The sequence below is a fragment of the Ornithorhynchus anatinus genome, chromosome 12 (genome assembly GCF_004115215.2).
Source record: "Ornithorhynchus anatinus isolate Pmale09 chromosome 12, mOrnAna1.pri.v4, whole genome shotgun sequence".
Lineage (NCBI taxonomy): Eukaryota > Metazoa > Chordata > Mammalia > Monotremata > Ornithorhynchidae > Ornithorhynchus > Ornithorhynchus anatinus.
The window spans coordinates 55,121,733-55,138,632 of NC_041739.1; the positions used below are offsets into that span (position 1 = coordinate 55,121,733).

Genomic DNA, 16,900 nt, shown 5'->3' on the forward strand with positions numbered 1-16,900 from the left:
GTGTGTCTCCTCTGGTCGGTTCCACAATGGTACAGCCAGCATCACGCTGCACAATGGTTTCCATGCAGTGAAAGAGGGTGATTCAGCAAGACACCCCCCCTTTTATTTTTATGGGGGGGTGCTTGTCATAAGCCTTCCTTTTTTCTTTTTTCCCCCCTCTTTTGTTATTCCTCCCCATCCCTCTTCACTCCTAGAGGCTTAAGTAATTAAAAAAATCGGATTTCCTGGAAATCACCTGTCCATCTTTAATTCTAGACATTCCCTCCTCTCGGAGCGCCTCTTCCTCATCCTGGTTCGGAATGTGGCCCAGGACCAGCAAATAGAGACAACGGCTTTTAGGAGTCATTTGCGAGCCAGGAGCTGAGCTGTCAGGAACGGAATGGTAGGTGACTAGATCCTGATCAGGTTGGGGGCGGGGGAGGGGAAAAAACCGATCTTTGGGGAGGGGGACCCATTGGGTCAATGAAGTGGCAGGACGGCGAGACGACAGCAGTTTTCCACATCTCTGTGGCCAGAAGAGAATACTCGGGTGTGTAAAAGCGATTCTTTTTGGTTGGGGGGAAGAGATGGAGGAAGGCTCTTGGGAACGGTGGCTCTTTGGACCAATGCAGAACTCCAGTGCGGGCTGGGTTGATTGTGCTGGAACAGCTGGTGCATGTAAACAGAAATGCCAACCTCAGCCTCATCTTCAAAACTGCTGTGTTTGCCTCAGAAATGACCGTTGGCTTTAAATTCAATTCTCAGGTACCTGACCATTTATTACTTGATATATGTGACTGCAAAAGAGAAAAAAAATCTCTGTCTGTTTTCCTTTGAAACGAGGCAGATGGTAAAAAGATCATTTTTGATCATTGACAGAAACTACTGATGTGGGTCTTGGGAGGGAATCTGGGATGGGGCAAAGAGAGGGGTTGAGGGAACGAATTGGCCTAGTGGGGCTGTGGGGGGAAAGGGGATGGAGGTGTCTCTTTATGAAAGTCATTCAGGTACAGCAAACGGAGTTGTCAATGCAGGGTTCTGTTCCTCATGGCAATGTCAAAGCTCTCTTCAGGGCAAAATATAGGTCTGTTAAGTGGTAGCCAGTAGCACAAGCCAGAAGAAACCAGCATTCGGTTTTGACTGCAGCAGAATCAATGGGGTTTTGCTGGAAAATCCTCAGACACTCCAGCCCCTGGATATTGGAAAAGGATTAAAGGCAATGCTGTGAAGATATCTAATTTTGTTTGTGGGGAGAAAGGATTTTTATTTTAAAAGCACTTTCTTCCTACATAAGAGAAATCTTAACAGGAATGCCTGATGACATTTTGAGGGGTTTTAATCTGGAGTGTAGATCCCCTCTAGACTGTAAGCTCACTGTGGGCTGGGAATATGTCTATTTATTGTTAGACTGTACTCCCCAAGTGCTTAATACAGTGCTCTGCACATAACAAACCCTCAATAAATACGATTAAATGAATGAGGGATCGGAAGGTTATTGACATAAGCTCTCTTTGCTGCATAAACTGCCTGGGTCTCTATTGCAGTTCTTTCTCCCTCCGGTTTGTTGCCCGTAACTTTTGCAAAAGGTCCAGGCAGGTGTTAGAGGACACAGTGCAGGGAGAAGTCCAGAGAAGGGGTAGATTTTAAAGCCGTTATCCTCACTCTCAGACCAAGATCCTGGCTTTCCTTCACCTGCAGCTGAAGATTTTGGTTTTTGGGTCCTGGCAATAGTCCTATGAGGCATCTCAGAAAATACAACGGTTGAGATAATGGCCTAAAGGTAGAGCAACTCTCGGAGGGCATCATGCAGGGTTGTGTAAACCACACAAACATACACACACACACACAAATTAGATTCCAACCCTTTGAAGCCAGGAGGGTGGGGGTGTTAACTAAAATCCGGTTCTACTTCAGGACCTTGGAATTCCCGCAGAAGGCTATGGTTTCAGTTGTCCTCGTTTCACTCAGCTGCTTGGGCTTACATTCTGTTTGTAATGTCGTCCCAAGTCCTCCTGGCTAATTTAATGGGCAAGAGCCACTGTTTTCTCTCTCTCCCTTTCTCCTCCCTCCCTCTGAAAAACAAAAGCAATGACCCAGGTGCTTTGGCTTCAGGAAACTGTCTCATTCATTCAATCATATTTATTGAGGACTTTCTGTGCGCAAAGCACTGTACTAAGCACTTGGGAGAGTACACGTTCCCCCCACAACCCTCCATCTCAGACTTGCAGATTTGCTGCCTTAAATAAGGTTTCATTTGACAAGACCTGGTGGTTTTTATGAAACCCTGACATTCGAGGTGCTTTTTTTGGGTTTTTTTTTTTTTTTAACTCAATTCTTCCAGGGAGAGAGAAGAAGAAGGCAAGTAGGTTGGAAAAATCAGCAGCCGCTGGCTGGATGCTTGCATGGCACAAAATATTTCTGTTCTGGAGAAGGTGCGTGTGTGCACGTCTGTGCCGGAAGGGGCTGTTTCTGAGGAGATCCCAGAGGGTTGAATGTGTGTTTGCTGTCATTGTCTGGCACGTCCGCAGCCATTATTATTTAATGGTACGTGGTACATGGTCGATGATATTCAAGAGGGAAACAAGCTGCAGACTGATCCAGGCTGCTGTTATTTGCTGAATGACATGTTGTTGTTTTGGGTTTTTTTGCAATACAATATGAGAAACATACGAGACCCCTGTCAGTGTATCTTTAAAGAATGCCCAGAGCTGTAGGAGTTTAGAGGCAAATGGGTAGGAATGAAGACACCCCAATATTGAAAAATATGCATCTCCAATCCTAATTAGGGTTTCAGTGTTGAAGTCCACTGAAAATGGAAAGGATTCCTAGGAAGTTGGCTCAACCCAGTCCTTATCCTGTTCGAGAAGACCAGTGCTGTTCTTCGATTATTAAGAGTAGGGGGCATATTTTCTCCATCTCTGCGGCCCTCCTCTCCTGATGTCATGCCTTCTGCTCTAGAGGTTCCAGTGAAGTTACTGAGTACTAACATATAATAATGATAATAATAATTATGCACATGCTCTGTGTCAGGCATTGCTCTAAGTGCTGGGTTAGATACAAGGTAATCAGGTTGGACACAGTCCCTGGCCCACTTAGGGCTCACAGTCTCAATCCTCATTTTCAGAGAAGTTAAGAGGATGGCCCAAGGTCACACAGCAGACAAATGGGAGAGCTGGGATTAGAACCCAGCTCCTCTGACTTCCTGGCCCATGCTCTATCCACTAGGCCATGCTACTTTTCACTAAAATCTAATGATCATATGGCTACTTCATTAAAACACCAGAGGAGCAGACTTGAATCACAGAGACTTCACTAAATCAGGCAGAAACCAACAGAGTGAAAAGGTTCTTTCTAATCTAGACCCACTCTTTCCAGTGAAAGGTTTGCTCAGGACTTTTGCTGGACACTGGCATAGTTCTGCAAGCAACAGGAAAACCCAAGGGAATTGGCAGGTGCCCTAACAGAAAACAAATCAGTGATGCAAGCCATCTCCTCCCCCAAATACCCAAGCCACACCTGCTCTTCCCCCATACCTATTTCCTTATATAGCTTCATCCGAAGAACCAGAGGCTTATGGGAAAGATAGTTGCTCAGAAAAGCAGTCCAGTGAAATTTAAAAAAAAGCTTACTAGTAGCAGAAAGCAAAATGCATTTGTTCTGTTATATTCCAAAGGTCTGTAAGAGACACCGAGGTGCTGATGCAGTTAAAAGAGGATGCTGTATATTGATGTTTAGAGAGACCATGCCATTTACTCTAATTGCAGTGATTTTTCTGAAATGGATCTGTTCTCTGGGAAGGGTGGCTTGTTAGGGGAGGGAGGTGTAAATTTCTATCTGAAAGTTCGGTTGGTTGACTTCATAGTCATAGAAATGATGTTTGAGCACCCACTGGGGGATTGCACTGGACTAAATGCTTGGGAAAGTGCAATGGGTCTTGGGCATCTATCGCCTGCTCACAAGGAGGTTACACTCTAAATTGCAGATATTTGTTTAGTAGGGATTCCTTTTGGAAGCTAAAAGACAGCCCCAGGAATACCTAAACTTTAGAGAAACCAGTCCCAGGACCAGAAAAATGACTGTCTTCTGGTGTCTTGATGTTCTGATGAGGAGTTTGAATTCAGAAGAGGCCAGACTAACTCCCTCCTGGCTGTGAATCCCTGCGTGCTTAATAAACCTCCCATTTCATGTCCAGAAATCCAACTTAGGGAGGACTAGAGCAGTGAACATTAGATCAGAAGTCAGGAGACTTGGATTCTACCTCTGCCACCAGTATTCTGTGTGACTTCTGGCAAGTCTCAATTAATCAGTCAGTAGTATTTATTGAGCAATTACTGTGCTGAGAGCACTGTAATAAGTGCTTGGAAGTGTACAATAGAGTTGACGTGTCTTCTCACCACGAGAGCTTACAGTCTAGAGAGGGAAACAGACATTAAAATAAATTAATTATAGGTGTGTACATAAGGGCTTTTGGAACTGAGGGTGTGGTGAATATCAAGTGCTTGAAGGGTACAGATCTAAAGGTATAGGTGAGATAGAAAGCGAGGGAGTAGGGGAAAAGAGGTCTTATTTGGGGAAGGCCTCTTAGAGATGTGATTTTTAATAAGGTTTTGAAGGAGGGGAGGGTGGCCGTCTGTCTATACAAAAGGGGAGGGAGTTCCAGGCAAGAGGCAGAGTGTCGGAAAGAAGTCAGAGCAATGATAGATGATATTGAGGTACAGTGAGTAAATTGGTTTAAAAAAAGTGAGAAATGCGTTGTAGTAGGAGAGCAGAGAGGTAAGAGAGGAGGGGGTGAGCTGATTAAGTACTTTAAAGCCAATGGTAAGGAGTTTCCATTGATGAGTGGCTGGTTGAGTAGCTACTGGAGGTTCTTGAGGAGTGGGGAAACATGGCCTGAACGTTTTTGTAGAAAAATAATTCAGGCAGCAGAGTGAAGTATGGACTGGAGTGGGGAGAGACAGGAGGCAGGAAGTTCCGCAAGTAGGTTGATACAGCTTAAAAGTTAGGGTTCACTGAGCACTTAATTTCGTGTCACCTCCCCCACACAAGTTATTAAACAACCACAGCAGCATGGTACTGTGGATGAGAAACAGCATGACCTAGTGGATAGAACATGGGCCTATTCCAGAGGACCTGGCTTTTCATGCCAGTTTTTCCACTTGTCTGCTGTGTGATGTTGGGCAAGTCATTTAACTTCTCTGTGCCTCAGTTAGCTCATCTGTAAAATGGAGATTAAGTCTGTGAGCCCCATGTGTGGACATGGACTGTGCCCAACCCGATTAGCTTGTATCTGCCCCAGTGCTTGGGACAGTGCCTGGCACATAGTACTTTTTTATGGTATTTAAGTGCTTAACTATGTGCCAGGCACTGAACTAAGTGCTGGGTAGATGCAAATTAATCACTAGCCATTCCTGGCCTCATGCCCTATCCACTAGGCCATGCAGCTTCTTAACAAAGAGCTTAACAAATACTATAAAAAAACTCCCAAACTCCCGAAACCTTAGGCCAGTCTGAAGTCTAAAAGAAATTAGGAGGGGCTCACAGAAAATCAGGCAGAAGCCATAAAAGGAATTAGCCACACTTCACTTGCCTTCTCTTGCTAGTTTTATTTTCCTGGAGAATCTGCTCTCAGGGCAATGCTGAGACTTACACTTCAAGAGGAAGAGTAGGCGTAACATCAATAAATGTCCATTTTCATGGCCTGAGTCAATTCATGTTGTAGACCAAAATCTGTTTAAAATTATTCACAGATTGTCTTTTAGTCCAACACTTTTTGAAGTAGCAGAAATGGTATTTGTTGAACATTTACTGGGGCAGTGCAGTGAACTAAACATTTGGAAAAGTACAATGGAAGTGGTAGTAAAAACATTTATTGAGGGCCCATTTGGTGAAGTTCACTGGAGTAGACACGTGTAGTACAGAAAAACAAAGTGGCACATTTCCCTGCCCACAAGGAGCTTATACTTGAATGGGAGAGAGAAACATGAATATGTTGACCCCATTGCCAAAAATAAATTAAGTGGACATATATTTATGAGAACTAAAGAGACTGTGAATAAGCACTGTATAGAGGAAAACACTTGTATCTGGGACTCAAAGGACCTAGATTCTAATCTCAACACCGCTAATTGCCTGCTGTGTGACCTTGGGCAAGTTGCTTAACTTCTCTGTATCAGTTTTCTCATCTGTAAAACGGGGATTCAATACCTGTTCTCATCTCCTACTTAGACTGTGAGCCCCATGGGGACCAGGGACTTTATCTGGCTTGATTATATTGTATTCTTAGTGCTTAGTATAATGCTTGATGCAGAGTAATATTATTGTTGTATTCTCCCAAGCTCTGCACATGGTAAGCACTCTATAAATATGATTAAATGAATGAATGAATGGACACAAGAAGTGCTTAACAAATACCAGTTGTTGTTGTTCTTATAATACCCAGCCCACAAGGAAATAGCACTTTAATGGAGGATGGGGCTGGTCCAAACAGAAATGCTTATGTTAAGAGTGGGTCTTAATTCCAAAGCAGCTAGAAATATTGTTTTCTTCCTTTGTTGGTGAAATTTTTCCCTTATAGAAAGCTCTCACAGGAGATCCTGAAGTGCTGGTGTTACTGGGAAATGACGGCTACAGTTGGAGTCGATGTTAGCTTAATGGTTTTTCATTTTGTCTTTTGTAAAATTTCAATGTATATTTGTTGAACAATGAAACCAAGTCATTATGTCCTTTTGTCTTTGGGTCTAGGGCTAGGATTAGCAACATCCATCAGACAGGACTGAATCAAATTCCCACTATGCCCACACAGGCATGAAGTTGACTGCTTAGACCCATTTCTGATAGACAAGACAGAGCAGTGGTGAGTTGCCAAAATTTTTGAATTTTCATTCTCTTAGGAGACTGGTGATTATCTAGATGTGATAAGTCCTTCAAGTTGGAAGGTTATTTGGTCTATATTAAGTATGAATCTGAGGAGTTCAATTCAAGAGAGTCACTCATAATCATTTCAGGGGATTGCTTCCTTTTAGTATGGTTAAAAAGGTTCTTAGGTTATACATTTTCAAGGTACACACTTTTTTTTCCATCAAAAAATGCGATGTTTGCTGGTCACCCAAGTCAGTAGCAAGTGAGTGTAGGAGAGATTGCAGAGGGAATGTGTCTGTTTTACTATTGGATTGATGATGGTGATGATGATGGCATTCATTAAGCACTTACTATGTGTCAAGCCCTGTTCTAAGCCCTGGGGGTAGATACAAGCTAATCAAGCTGGACAGAATCGCTGTTCCACATGAGGCTCACAGTCTTCATCCTCATTTTACAGATGAGGTAACTGGGGTCCAGAGAAGTGAAGTAACTTGCCCAAGGCTACACAACAGACTAGTGGTGGAGCTATTAGAATCCCGGTCCTTCTGACTCCCAAGCCCTTGCTCTATCCACTAGACCATGCTGCTTCTACATTGTACTCTTCTAAGAGCTTAGTACAGTGCTCTGCACACAGTAAGAACTCAATAAATACAATCAATTGATTATAATCTGGGCCTAATATCTTGGAGAAACATGCTAGTCTAGTCAAGGATTAACTTTTTTTCAAGAAGCTCCATTGAGCTAATGTTCAGTCCCTCCTCTGCATTTATTTCATGGAGCAAATAACTTTAGTTCCAGCTCTGTCAGTCTCTAGTTCCAGCTCCGTCACTGACCTGCTGTTTCATCTTGGAGAAGTCATTTAACTTCTTGCAGGCTCAGTTTTCTCAGTCTGTAATAATGGAAATTAAGACCCCAGCACTTCCCACTTAACTGGTGAGCCCCTTCTGTGACAGAAACTGAGTCTGATTTGATTTTTTTGTATCTATCCTGGAGCTTAACATGGTGCTTTGGCATAAAAGGAAGCACTTAAAAATGCCATTATTGTTGCCCTCACTGCAAAACCACTAATCTTGTTTGCCCAGTGAACTCTTTCACCAGCATCAGGTAGAAGTTTAGTGTTAGGCCCGTTCTGTGTTGATTTTTCTACCCTCAGAATTCCCTCCCCACATCAAATAGGCTTATCTTCACAGAGAGCGGACTGCTCAAAAAATGAGCAACTCCTAGTTTCTGATTTATGGATTCCCTCTAATCTGATTGTAAACTCTGGAGAATTCTGAATGCCCACATGAATCTTTATGTAGAATTTCCTTTTTGATCCATAGGCAAGAGGATGGTTATACAAACCCTTTAGCTTCCATGGCAATTCCATGAAGCTAAGTGTGACACTTGAGATAAGGCTGATTAGGAGAACTTAGACTCCATAGGCAATCCACCATGGCATTCGAGTCCTAGAGTGAGGTACATGATAAATGATTTGTTTACTGTGTTTTCCCTGTAGTTCTGCACATCTGAAATTTGGGGAAGTTCTTAATATGTTTTGTGGGGCCGTGGAGAATTCTGCTTTGTGGCCAGGTTTAACGATGTCAAATCTGGGGCTGCGTTAACTTGGCAGCTTGTTTTTAGAAAGTAATGTGTGCATTCGCAGCACTTAGAGCAAGAAGTCAGTGTGCTGGGACTTAGTGAAAACTTATATTAAATAAACTGTGCACAGTGGTAATATACAGGTATATGGAGAGGGTGAGACTGCCTTAAATTGGGAATTGTTTGTCTTCTGGGGATTTGTGATGAATCTGTGATGTTGCTTTAATGTGCTGCCGCTTTGCTTTATTTTGAAGATAGTCACAAAAGAGCAGACAGCCAAGAAGTTTTTTTACAGTGGTTTTGAAGGATGCAGATTTTTCACTAATTTAACGGCGGGCTCCTTTCAGGGTGTTGGCACAGAACTGGGATGACCAAGACTGATCACATTTCCACTTCCACCTCCAATTTACAACAGAGGAGGTGAGGTTATAGGAACCCATTTCCAAGGTTTTGGAAACTTGTCTCTCCAATGGGTACAGGTATCTTTTGTTGTTGCTGTGAACCTTTCATAGGCTTTTTTGCTTCATCATTTGTGCCTCCTTCAAAGGCTGAAAGACCACCATTTTTCAAATTCTACCACTTTTAGCATCCTAACTCAAGTGCGTTTTAAAAAATGAACTTTGCAGGGAGCTGCATCCCCATACTTTTGAGGAGCAGACTTGGGGATTCTTTGAAAGAAAATCCTGACCAATTCGTTACATTTAACTCCTGAAAAACTAAATGAAGCAATGGACGTTTTTTTCACAGGGGGCCAATTATAGGCCTATATCTAGGGCCACAGGTGGGCTTTTGGGTAAAGACCTTAAATTCCCTTAACCTTTCCTCAGAGGACCTATTTTCCATTCCTTGATTCATATTGTTGGCTCTGTTTTGAGCCCTCTCCGGTTTTGCCGTGTTCCAGTGGCAATGAGTACACTTAGTTGGTTTGCGTCTGATCAGAGAAGACATTCATCAAAGGATCTTGCAAGTCATGTTTAATAGTAATGATAGTGATACTAAAGTGTCTATTATGTGCCAAGCACTGTACTAAGTGCTGGGAAAGATACAAAATAATCAAGTTGGGTATAATCCCTGGAGCTCACAGTCTAAGTGGGAAGAAGACCACATATTGTAAGGTCCTTGTGAAAGGGAACCTGTTTACCAACTCTGTTATACTCTTCCAAGTGCTTAGTACATAGTAAGTGCTCAATAAATACCATTATTTAATTGATTGGCTCATTTTATAGATGAGGAAACAGGTATAGAGAAGTTAAGTGAATTGCCCAAAGTCACAAATCAAGCAAGTGGTAGAGCAAGGATTAGAACCCAGACCCTGCAACTCCCAGAACCATGCTCTTTCCAGTAGGCCACACTGCTGCTACTTCTATGAATATATTCATTCAAAGGTATTTATTGAGTGCTTACTATGTGCAGAGCACTGTACTAGGCACTTGGAATGTACAATTCGGCAACAGATAGAGACTAATAATAATAATGATGATAATAATAATGGCATTTATTAGCACTATGTTCCAGGCACTGTACTAAGCGCTGGGGTGGATATAAGCAAATTGGGTTGGACATGGTCCCTGTCCCACAAGCAGCGTGGCTCAGTGGAAAGAGCATGGCTTGGAAGCCAGAGGTCATGGGTTCAAATCCCAGCTCTGCCACTTGTCAGCTGTGTGACTGGGGGCAAGTCACTTCACTTCTCTGGGCCTCAGTTCCCTTATCTGTAAAATGGGATGAAGACTGTGAGCCTCACGTGGGACAACCTGATAACCCTGTATCTACCCCAGCGCTTAGAACAGTGCTCGGCACATAGTAAGCACTTAACAAATACCAACGTTGTTGTTATTATTATTTGGCAAATGAGGTAACTGAAGCACAAAGAAGAGAAGTGACTTGCCCCAGATCATACAACAGACAAGTGGCGGATGTTCATGGTGCATCCCAGTTCGATGTTTGATTCTTAGGTGTTTATAACCCCCATACGGTTTTATTTTGGGCTTGAATTTAGGGAGGCTTTCTCCAAATTGGATTCAGGGTTGTTCTGGCTGTCTTAGTCAGGCTTATGCCTGTGCACTTGTTTCCACTGACCTTCAGTCATGATTTTCAGATTATGTACCTGCCAGATTGAGGTCACTTAGAATTTTATTCCTGTTTTCTCAAGTGTTAATGACCAACTTCCCGATTTCATATCATTTCTAACTTAGATGGACATATATTTCAGAGCTCCTTGAGGACAGCATTGAGGTCTGCTTACTCTGTTTATTGTACCCCCCAGAGTGCTTAGTATGCTCCCTGCCTACAGTTGGTGGTCAATAAATACAGATGATTGATTATGTATATTTGGAGATTAAGATATTTTATGGCACTAGTCCAGGAGGATATTTGAGGAGACAATACTGGATGCAATATCTATATTAACCTCAAGCAACTGATAACTCCAACAACTGATAACTCCCCTTTCCATCAATATTTATTGGTGCTTACTGAGTGTACAGCAATGTACTAAAGCAAAGTAGGATGACCTAGTGGAAAGAACATGGGTGTGGAGTCAGAGGACTTGGGTTCTAAGCCCAGCTTTGTCACTTAGTGCTGTGGGATGTCACATAATTTCTCTGGGTTTCAGTTTCCTCGTCTGCAAAATGGGGATTCAATACCTGTCCACCTTCCTACTTAGACTGTGAGCCCCATGTGGGACAGGAACTGTGTCCAACTTGATTAACTTGTATCTACCCCAGTAATAATGATAATGATGGTATCTCTGGAGTGCTTACTCTATGTGTCAAGCACTGTTCTAAATGCTGGGCTTAGAAGAATACTTGGCACATACTAAGTGGTTTATAAATACAATTTAAAAACATGCACACAAATCATTCTTTTCAAAGCTGTTTCCAAATAGGTTTGTTTTGTAGGAAGAATGTCCCTAAACCCTAAACAGGCTTCCAGCCAAAGAATGGAGTGAAAACATTCATTAGAGTAGAACTGGGGGTTACTTACTTATTCCCTTCTAGTGACTGTAAACAAACTTTTTGATGATTTGTTTCCAAATGGCTCATCTGTGATGACCATGATCATTGTCTTTTTCATTTTTTTAATTGGGCTTAACATTTGCTCTTGATCCTTCTACAAGGGATCCCTCTGAGAACCCTATACAAGTTCTCAGAATTAGTGGCTCATGACTCTGTGGTAACATTTTCTGAATCCTTGAGCTCTAGTTTAAACAAATCCAGTTTTTTTTTTAGACATTATCTAATTGCCCCCTATTCTGGTTTGACTTACCAACTTTCAGAAGTAGGTCTTGCTTCTGGTCAATGGTTCACGTTTGATATTCTTAGAAGCAGCATGGCCTAGTGGATACAACACCGGCCTAGAACTCAGATCTGGGTTCTAATACTGACAATGCCCTTTGTCTGCTGTGTGACCTTGGACAAGTCACTTCAATTTTCTGGGCCTCAGTTATTTCATCTGTAAAATGGTGATTGAGACTGAACCCCATGTTGAACATAGAGTGTTTCCAACCTGATTAGCTTATGTCTACCCTAGAGCATAATATAGTGCCTGGCACATAAAGTACTCAACAAGTACCAAAAAAAAAAGACAAAGAAGCCACACAATTGGCTTTTCATGTCCTTTAGTTATCAGTTTTTGTGCCTGGTCTTGGGTGACATTTTCCTCTGATGTCCTCTTTTGCCTAATATAATTAAAGAATTTTGTTATTCCTCCTGTTAGCTGCAAACTCCTAGCTTATAACATTTTTTCACAATCCTATTTTTCAATACCCATTTATTGACCTGGTCAAAATTTCCACACTTGGTTGCTTTCCCATTCTGCTTTTGAGTCCTCTGTCTTGTTTTGTGTTCAACCAGTGTGGAATTTTGTTACTCTTCTTGATACTCCTGTGTTCTGTTCTTAGTCTGCAGAAATGTCTTTCTGAAAAACAACCAACTCTCTTGGACTCTAATCAATCAGTCGTATTTATTGAGTACTTACTATGGGCAGAGCACAGGACTAAGCTCTTGGGAAAGTACAATATAACAGAGTTGGTAGACACATTCCCTGCCCAAAACAAGCAGCAGCATGGCCTGGGAGTCAAAAGGACCTGGCATCTAGTCCTGGCTCCATCACTTTTCGGCTGTGTAATCTTGGCAAGTCACTTCACTTCTCTATGCCTCAGTTACCTCTTCTGTAAAATGGGGATTAAGACTGTGAGCCTCACGTGGGACAACCTGATTACCCTGTATCTACCCCAGCGCTTAGAACAGGGCTCTGCACATAGTAAGCACTTAACAAATACCATAAAACAAAAAACCTTGAGCATTTCCTCTTGAACTTCCTGTAATCTAGCCCCACAGTAAATATTTGATCTCCTCAAGTTCATTTTCTTTATCCTATTGAACTCTCGTCTTCCCTTAGGATATTAGATGCAACTCTCTCACCATGACTTCCACCCAGGGTTACCTTCCGACTTCTGATCCTGGATTAATTCTTCCCTAATTGATGCCTCCTCATTCTGCAATAGGAATTGTTCACAGTGCCATTCAGAAATCATTTTGCTGTGGTTCACTCATTTGCTTTTTCCATCCCATCACTGGATCTTCCTTTCTGTCTCTTGTGCCTATGCTTGTAATAATAATAATGTTGGTATTTGTTAAGCACTTACTATGTGCAGAGCACTATTCTAAGCGCTGGGGTAGATACAGGGTAATCAGGTTGTCCCACATGAAGCTCACAGTCTTCATCCCCATTTTACAGATGAGGGAACTGAGGCACAGAGAAGTGAAGTGACTTGCCCACAGTCACACAGCTGACAAGTGGCAGAGCAGAGATTCAAACCCATGACCTGTGACTCCCAAGCCCGGGCTCTTTCCACTGAGCCATGCTGCTTCCCTTAAAAAAAAAAAAAGCACTTACTGTGTGCAAAGCACTGGGGGGATACAAGGTGATCATATTGTCCCTCATGGGGCTCACAGTTTTCATCCCCATTTTACAGATGAGGTAACCGAGGGCTAAAGTACTGAAGGGACTTAGCCAAGGTCACTCAGCAGACACACAGCGGAGCCAGGATTAGAACCTAGGGACTTCTGACTTCCAGGCCTGTGCACTACCCACTAAGCCATGCTGCTTCCTTTATTAGCCCTCACGTTGGGGTCAAGGAATAATTTTCTCCCTCTAAACTGTAATCTTGTTATGGGTAGGAAATGTGTCCATTTATTGTATTTTCCCAAGTGCTTACTACAGTGCTCTGCACACATTGTGTTCAATAAATATGATTGAATGAATGAATGAATCAATTAGCAGTTTCTCTAGGCGCTCTGCTTGGGTGCTGGGTAGTCAAAGCTGAGGGCTAGGGAGACTGGGATCCCAGCAGAGGCAAGATATTGGGAAAAGTGAGGAAAGGGAGTTGAAAGGCCCTCCTTCTTCTCCAATGCTCCCAATTCCCTTCCCTAACTGGCTGTGTAGGTGGCTTTCATCCTTCAGTATAGATAGCCGTCAGAGACGTAAGCAGCGAATGCAAGAAAGAGACTATTAAAGCCAAGACTATGTGAAAATCATCCCACTGTTGTTCAGATCTGCAAACTGAATCTTTGATCTTCCCCTTAAATAGTTTTTCATTGCTCAGTAGGAAATGATAATGTGATTTAACTCTTCCCATTAATTTTGGGTGAGTTTAGTCGTCTATCGGGGCAGAGTTTTATGGAATCATGATTGCTTGATTTATGGTAGTTATTTAAAATTAATCCGATTATTCTTTCTAATGTTGCCTTGAGAAGGCTTTCGGTGTTAAATTGAACTGCCATTAAAAACAGGGACAAAAGCCTTCCGAATCGATTCAGCAACAGCAAATCCATGTTCCATTTGAGATGTGACAATGACAATCTGATGGCATTTAGCTCTGACCTCCCTGCCTCCCATCTCTCCCCACTCCAGTACATAATTCACTCTTCTGCCTGGATCAATTTTCTAAAAAACAAATTCCATCCACATCGCCACACTCTTCAGAAATCTCTAGTGGCTGCTCATCCACCTCCACGTCAAACAGAAACTCTTTACCATTGGCTTTAAAGCAGCTTGCCCCCTCTTTCCTTACCTCGCTGATTGCTTGCTAAAACCCAGTCTGCACACTTTGCTCCTCTAAAGGCCAATCTGCTCACTGTACCTGGATCTCATCTCTCTTGACACTGACCCCTTTCCCGTCTCCTCTCTCCCTGTCCATATTTGACAGACCACCACTCTCCGCACCACGAAATCCTTATTAAAATCACATCTCCTTGAAGAGGCCTTCCCCAATTAAGCCATCTTTTCCACTACTCTCTCTACCTTGTGCATCACCTATGCCCTTGGGTCTGTGACCTTTGAGCGTTTGTTAGGTGGTCCCCACACTCAGCCCCACAGCACTTCTGTCCATATCCATAACTTATTTAAATGTCTATCTCCCTTGCAAGCTCACTGTGGGCAGGGAATGTGTCTTCCCACTCTTTTGTATTGCACTCTCTCAGGCAGTTAGTACAGTATTCCTCACACAGTAAGCACTCCGTAAATACCACTGAAGGATGTAAGTCCGACCACTGGAAATGTGGTGGTACAAGCAAATTGGGATGGACACAGTCCCTGTCCCATGTAGGACTCATAGTCTTGATCCCCATTTTACAGATGAGGTAACTGAGGCACAGAGAAGGGAATGGACTTGCCCGAGGCCACACAGCAGACAAGTAGGGGAGCAGGGATTAGAACCCATGCCCTTCTGACTCGCTGGCCCAAGCTGTATCAACTATATCACACTACTTCTCCTTTCTGCCCCCATGGAACTTTTAGTCTGATGAATGAATCTCTTGAGGCACCATTGACTCTCCTTTTCTCCTTTAATTTCACTCTAGCTTTTTTCCTTCTGACTCCCCAGATAGAGCGTGACTCTATCCACTAGACCATGCTGCTTCCCATAAATACCATTGACTGACCGCTCACTTGTGGCCCACACTGATTTCAGGTTTTCTGATATTTAAAAACATATGAATATATCAATATAAAAACAGGGTAAGTTGCAGAAAGAGGCCCAGTTCTAGGTGTGAAATGTGAGTCCTATTGGAAAATCCCAATCAATCAATCAATCAATCAGTGGTATTTGTTGAGCAATTACTGTATGAGGAGCACTGTACTAAGCTCTTGGGAGAGTCCAATCCAATAGAATTAGCAGACATGTTTCCTGCCCATAACGAGCTTACAGTCTGTAGGGGAAGACAGCATTAATATGAATAATTTATAAAATCAATCAAAGGTGTTTGAGTGCTTACTATGTACAGAGCTCTTGGGAGAGTCCTAGCCAACAGAATTAACGGACACATTTCCTGCCCATAATGCGCTTACAGTCTAGAAGAGGAGGAAGACAATATGAATAAATAATTGATATCAATCAATCAATTAATCCAACTTGAAAGTAAATTTTAGAGGAACTGTAGCTGAGAACGTGTTTCATTTCTTCTCACAACATCTCTGTGAAAGAGGAGGCAATAGAGGGTGATAGAGAATGGGGGATTCGATCAGTGGTATTTATTGAGCATTTACTGTGTGCATAATACTGTCCTAAGTGCTTGGGGGAGTATAAAACGATAGAGTTGGTAGACACTCTTCCTGTCCTTGAGTAGTCTACAATCTAGTGGGATTTAAACAATCTATATTTTGGAGGGGAAGCTGAAAGCTCCTTCTGCCCTGACCAGTGACTAAGTGAGACAATATCAGCCTCTTCCACCTGTCTAAATCTCCCACTTGTGATTAGTTTAGACTAATGCTCACCCATGTGCTGAGAAGCCCAAGTGGCCTAGTGGAAAGACATGGGCTTGGGAGTCAGAGGACTTGGATTCTAAGCTTCGCTCTGCCACTTACCTGCTGTGTGGCCTTGGACAAGTGGCTTGTCCACCTAACTTCTCTGCGCCTTTAGTCTCCTCATCTGCAAAATGGGGATTCAGTACCTCTTCTCCCTCCTATTTAGAGCGTGAACTCAATGTGAGGCAGAATTACCTTGTACCTGTTCCAGCACTTAGTGTAGTGCTTGGCACATAATAAATGTTTAAAAATACCTCAAGTGTTCTTTCCCAGCACTTAGTACAGTGCTCTGCACACAGTAAGTGCTTAATAAACACTATTACTACTACTACCATTATCTTAAATTTTTGGCAAACTAGAGGAAGGAGGAGATGTTGACTGGTCAGAATTCTTTTCGTTCATGTTTGATTGTACTGCTCAAAACTAAGGTGAGTTTTGTGCTTGGGATGAAGAGGCTAACTCACCAGACTCTTAGCTTAGTAGCATTACTTAGATTTCAATCAGGAATATTCACTCACACACATACCACCTCTTTTTTGCTTCTTCCACTCCTCCCTGCCTCCCCAGAAAGAGCTGGAGACTCCACTCCTCAGGTTCTCTGCCTGTTATGCCTCTACCTTGGGTTTCTCTTCCCTTATTAGCCAGTCACTCAACTTTTCTGTGCCTCAGTTACCTCATC

The 16,900-nt window shown here is 42.7% G+C and overlaps 1 protein-coding gene across 7 annotated transcripts in view; it reads left to right on the plus strand.

Annotated features, from left to right (window-relative positions):
* MAPK10 (mitogen-activated protein kinase 10) overlaps positions 1-16,900 on the plus strand; it is a 203,025-nt gene that overhangs the window by 49,417 nt on the left and 136,708 nt on the right. For 2 of the 7 annotated variants that reach the window (XM_029077201.2, XM_029077199.2), the window contains exons 1-2: positions 17-382; positions 6,721-6,832. Coding sequence is in view for 2 of the 7 variants with exons in the window: in XM_029077198.1 (XP_028933031.1) it covers positions 380-382 (3 nt within the window). In the remaining 5 variants the exon portion in view is untranslated. Of the gene's footprint in view, position 1; positions 383-672; positions 745-6,720; positions 6,833-8,765; positions 8,839-16,900 lie in introns of those variants that run through there. The other 5 variants (XM_029077200.2, XM_029077197.2, XM_029077204.2 and 2 more) reach the window with 5 other exon arrangements.